General features: G+C 52.9%; 1 protein-coding gene across 1 annotated transcript; it reads right to left on the bottom strand.

Moving 5' to 3' along the window:
• Window positions 1-697: 697 nt before the first annotated feature.
• Window positions 698-5,284, bottom strand: EVX1 (even-skipped homeobox 1). Its single transcript, XM_062622766.1, has 3 exons — window positions 4,236-5,284; window positions 2,508-2,758; window positions 698-1,783 (listed from the first exon to the last, which is right to left on the bottom strand). Exons 1-3 carry the CDS (start codon window positions 4,666-4,668, stop codon window positions 1,253-1,255), a joined length of 1,215 nt encoding a protein of 404 aa, XP_062478750.1. The 5' UTR covers window positions 4,669-5,284; the 3' UTR covers window positions 698-1,252.
• Between the last annotated feature and the right edge of the window lie 201 nt (window positions 5,285-5,485).

A 5,485-nucleotide genomic window follows, 5' to 3' on the forward strand; every position in this document is an offset into this window, starting at 1 on the left:
GTGGGCTTGTGAAAGAAATACCCCTCAAAAAGGAAGAGAGACCAGTGTGAAGGACACATACAAATGCAAAGATTAGGGGTGGGGAAGGAAATACAAAACCCAAGGCGTGAATTAAATAGCTTAGAAAATAAAAAAAAAAAAAATAAGAAAGAAAGAAAAAGGAAAAAGAAAACAGAGGCAGCAAAGAAAAGTCAATGAGAGAACTGAAGGCTGAAGTACAAAGGAAGGGAAATCGCCTTTGCTCCAATTTACAGACTGGTGATTGTCTGAAGGAGTTGTGCTCCCTGTCACCTAATCTCTTCCCTTGGCGGCTTGTTAGCGTTTGGCACGCGGGTTCTGCTCACTGAGCATTATACATTCGATATTCAAAACCCCTCTTTACATATACATCACTTGCTAATTTCGGCAGTGTGTGCACATTTCAGCGACTGGTAATAGGACATTGTTATTTAAAGGACAAATATCTCTGACTCAGAAAGAGTCAAGAGCTCATGTTTTTTTACCCTGCCAATTCCAGTCTGCCTCTTAAAAATAAAAGTTGCAGTGAAACATGAGACGAAATGTCGGATTTCTGCTCAAAATGAAGGAGACAAGAGAGAGTAAAGAATGCTATTAAACCACGAAAGTAATGTACAGAATGACAGTTTTTCTTAATGGTAAAGCATTGTTTTTCTCTATAGAGACAACTGGATAATACTGTTGGTTGCAATCTAGAAACCTTTTGCTTTTGCTGTTGATTTTATTTTGTGAACACTCTGGTGGGTTACATCTTTGCTTTCTTCACGCGCACAAGTCATTTCGTTATCTAGATAACGTTTCTTTCAAGTATTTCAGATTTTCCTTCTCGTAGGTTTGTGCATAAGGTTTGATGCCGTGACTCGCAGAAGCCCCAGCCCTTGGTAAGAAGTCTATCCACGGAAAAGAAAGTCCCAGCTCGTTTCTAGAGATTACCGAAGTATATTTCTTTCGGGTTGGTTTTCTTCCTTTCGCGTACCTAAAATTCTTCTCGAGGATAAATCACCAGTCATTTTTTCCCTTATTTTTTTACCTTTATTTTATTTATTTTTGGTTTTACCCTTTGAATGTAAATCCTTTTAAGACTGAACTATTTTTTTTTTTAGTATCTTTTTTTCCCCCGTAGGTGTCCACTTCTAGGGACAGAACACAATTAAATAAACATGGGCTGTAGGTACATAAACTGGAAGAGAAGCCCAGGAAAGGAGCGAGTTTTTAATAACCCTGAGGAGGCGGTTTATCTCGTTAAAGGTACTTCTTCTCGCTGGTCCATGGAAACTGAGGTGGCTTTGCTCAGCACAGAGGGCGTGAAAGTGAGGAAAGAGTCAGTTCTGGTTGTGGCCGAACAGGTAAAGTCTGATCCGGAGGGTCTCTGCGTCAGCCCGTTAGACTGGCCGCTGTGGCAAGCCAGGCAGGAGCAGGGGTTGCCCCCGGCGCTGCTGAGTCCATGGCTTGGGGCAGGGTAGAGAGAGGGATGTCTGAAGGCGCACAGCAGTTCTGGTCTCGGGTAGGGGTGGGACAAGACCCGGAAGGTGTCCAGCGGCCTCAGGGGGGTACTGAAAGGGGTAGCGGCTGAGGCCGATGTGGCGCCGATGCCCATGGGGGAGTAGTAGGGCAGAGGCAGGTGGGATGGGAATGGGTAGGGTAAATTGCCGGTGGCCGCTGCGTGGCTCATCATGTAGGTATAAAACGCCGGGTCGGCCGGGTGAGGCCAGGTCATGGCCAGGCGCTGCCGCTTGTCCTTCATCCGGCGGTTCTGGAACCAAACCTGCGGGGAAAGGGCAGGCGAGAGCCGTCACCCACCCGCCGCCGCCCTACCGCCGGCCCCTGCCCAGGGGAGACACAGGCGGGAGCGGGGCTGCCGGCTGGCGGAGACCGGCGCCAGCTCTCGCTCCCAGAGGGAGTTGTCATCACGTACGGAAGGATCAGTTAAGCCCCTATAAATCTACAGGGAGACCCAGTGGAGCAGCCCTTCGAGGGTGCTTGTTTTCCTTTCTTCTTGCCAGGGCTTGTACTGCTGACCCCCAGCCCGGGCTCCTGGCAAACCCATCAGCTCTGCCTCCTTGCTGCCGTTTTGCAGCCAGAGTTCCCCGATATTATAGTTATCAGTTTTATTTTTATGTGAAAATGGAGGGTTTTTTTTTGAAAAGGCAAAGCAAAACGAGATCAAATTGAGGTCTGCTGCCGGCTTCTTCTTCCCTCCCCCAAGGGCTAAGAGAGATTTGGACTGTATTGAGGGGAGGATTAAAAAATAATCTGTTAGGGAGAAACCGGATTAGCGGTGCTGTCTGGGATGACTCCAGGAGCTGTGTCCCCTCTCCCGCATTGCTGCTTGCTGCAGGGTGCGGGCAGGGCCAGAAAAGGGGCGGGAGGGAAAGGTGGAGGGAAGAGGGAGGGCTGTGCTGGCAAAGTGCTTTCCCGAGTTTTGCAAGGAAGTTTGGCCATATAGATTTATATCGTGCTAATTGGAAACATGTCCGAGCTGTGTGTACCTTGATGGTGGTTTCTGGCAGATTTAGAGCAGCCGCCAGTTCACATCTCCGGGGCCTGGACACGTAGTTCTCCCGGTAAAACTCCTTCTCCAGCCTGGCGATCTGCTCGCGGGTGAAGGCTGTGCGGTAGCGGCGCATCTGGTCGCTGGCGCTGCAGGCCAGTGAGCCCTGGGAGCCGCCGCTGCCTCCGCTGCCTTTCGGGTGATCCCCCCCACTGCTGGGGCTTCCGGCCAGCGCCTCGGAGCACGTCCCTGCGAGGGGAGCCAGGAGCAACGGCACATGCTCGGAGGAGGGCGGGAGAGGAGGGATGCTCGCCCCCCGCCTCCTCAGCGAGCTCCTTTCTTCCCCCCATCTATCCCCACTCGCCTTATCTATGCCTATATGGGTGTACTGAGGATGCTGATGGAGATATCCAAGAGGGAGGGCAGGGAGAACAGGATGCATCAGAGGGTTGACGGGTGCTTATTCACTCTGGTAGGAAGGCTACCTTTGTGTGTGTCCCCTCGTTTGCTCGATGCCTCCACGCTCGCCTCCTGCATTGTGAAGCCGGAGGCGGCCACCGCAGCATCCCCTGACCCTGAGCGGCTCGGAAAGGCAGGTGTACCCACTGCCCGAGCCGCACAGCTCCACGGCCCCTGCCTCCAGCCCAGACAGGGCCCGGGAGCCGAGCAGCCCACAGGCAGAGAGCCTGCTCCCTTCAAGGGGAAGGTGAGGCCTCAGGGACTCTCGGCTCAGTTTCCAAAGCTCAGGATGGGATACTTTCAACGAGCCTCTAAGGGAGGAGAGAGGACAGACAGTGCTCTCCACCCTTCCCGGCTTCCTCATGAAGTGATGGAGGAATAGGGAGGAGGGAGAAATGAGTTGCTGTCGGGGTAAGGGGGGGCTCAGCCGAGCTAGCTGGGAAGGTGGGAATGAGGGGCCTGGCCCTGGGGGCAGGGGGAAAAGGGGCCTGGCAGCTGCATTTGCTTTCAAATGCAACTCTCCCTCATTGTGGCTGAGACCAAAGGCAATTAATTCATTGGGACCATTTCCGAGCTGGCGCCACCGAGACATAGAAGTGACAAGGTAATTTGGACCTCTCTTCATTTTTTTTTTTTTTTTTTTTTAACCCGACGTGCAAACAGGGACCTCTGTGCCGCACTTGGGGCAGGCATGAGTCGGCGAGCGATTTTACGGTCTTTATGGAAGCTTCCGCACTCACCCGCGCACATTTCACCTTTCAAAACCACAAACAGCTCTCGGCCAGAAAGCCCGTTTGATCTTGCCCTCCTCCTCCCCCCAGCACATACAAAAAACCCCGCGGTGGGGAGGATCGGAAGGGATTTCCTGGAGAACGCACTATGCAGGCGATAGGGACGAAAAAAAAAAAAAAAGAAAAAGATGGAGGGGGAGAGTGGTTGATGATCTTGGCCAAGGGGGTCCTACGGGACAAGCTGCAGACCTGATGCATCCACGGCGGGAAGCCTGGCTCCCCTCCAGGGACTCGGGGGCTGGCCAGTATCGTGTTCTCTGACTCCTAAACTAGCCTCCCTGTGGCAGGGAGCTAAGGAATCAGCCAGAAAAGGAGGTCCCACCATAAACACCCCGATTTCGCTGCCCCTCACTCCAGTGGTGAGGGGAAGATCCCTCCGGCAGTCCGTCCGTCCCGTCCCGTCCCCCCCCACCCCGGTGCTGCCACCCGGCCCCGGCGCGGGCGGGGGGCTGGAGGCATGGGAAGGAGTTGGGTACCTTTGCTGTGCTGGTACTCGGCGCTCCCCGTGGCGCAGTCCGGGGTGCAGCTCACCTCGATTTCCTCATAGAAATCCGACTCTGTGTCCGAGCTGCTCTGGTGCCCTTTGACGGAGGGGGGCTCCGGGGCTGGAGGCTGCTGTCCGGCCGAAAGCAGCGCTGCCGCTGCCGAGCGGCTCTCCGGCACCGTCCCTGTCCCTGGCAGCACCTCCACCTCCTCTTCGTCTTCTCCTCCGCCACCTCCTCCTCCTCCTCTCTCCCGGGACGACAAGGGGCCAGGTCTGGGGCTGAGGCAGTTCCGATGGATCATCTTCTCCTGCGGCTCCGGAGCGGGGCTCCCCACTGCTTCGGACAAATTAGGCACCCTCTTGCCAACTAGAGCGCCAAGTTGTGTCCCCTCCAGAAACATCACCATCTCCTTTCTGGTTTCCATTGTGGCTTTGCTTAAGAGAGGGGGGAAAAAAGTGCAGATCTTTCCCCCCCTCCCTTCCGCTCCCGCTCCAACCTCGTACAAACCCAGCAACCCTCTCCTGGCAATGCAGAGGAGCAAGCGGTGAGATAGGGTGACCTTGTGATGCGAGCGCTACACTCTGCTGTGCTGCTCTGGGAGGGATCACCATTGCCCTCTTCTTTCTAAGCTGTCATCCTCAATGGTGCAGTCGTCATTACAGTACCACCGGTGACGCCACACATTGATTGCCAGTGGATAAATAGAAACGTCTGCCATGGGGAAGATGAAAGGAAGAGCCGGAGCGAATGGGCTAAATGCGTGATGCACCAGGTGTAGGAACCCGAGATGGAGAGGGAAGTGTGAAAAAGAGATGCATATGGAGCTGAGCTGCAAAGAGATTGTAACATGCGGAGAGAGTTCCGCAGGGGGAAGCCTTGCCTGACAATTAAATAGCCTTTTGACTGCCTTAAGCCACAACGTTGATGTAGAACTGAGGCGAAGATCCCTAGCTGCATCCTGGAAGTGAGAAGATACATACTCAAGCCTCTTCCTTGGATGCATTATTTATTGCTGGCAATCAGCTTCCGCATAACTGCATATATAAGGCTTTAAGAATCCTTTGCAAACTTGAGTATAAGGAAAATTGCTGGTGATACTCGAATATAGAAATAGCTTTGATTTCTTGTTCTGGTTCAATATCGGTTCCTGCTCTTATAACTGCTATTGATTTCTATTGACTGAGATTAAAACGTTAGTTTAAATTTTGGAATCGCGGTTACATATTTGTGGTGCTTTACAA

This window comes from Pezoporus occidentalis, unplaced genomic scaffold, assembly GCF_034315485.1.
Source record: "Pezoporus occidentalis ecotype Australia unplaced genomic scaffold, CSIRO_AGI_Poc_V1 ctg246, whole genome shotgun sequence".
Classification (NCBI taxonomy): Eukaryota; Metazoa; Chordata; class Aves; order Psittaciformes; family Psittacidae; genus Pezoporus; species Pezoporus occidentalis.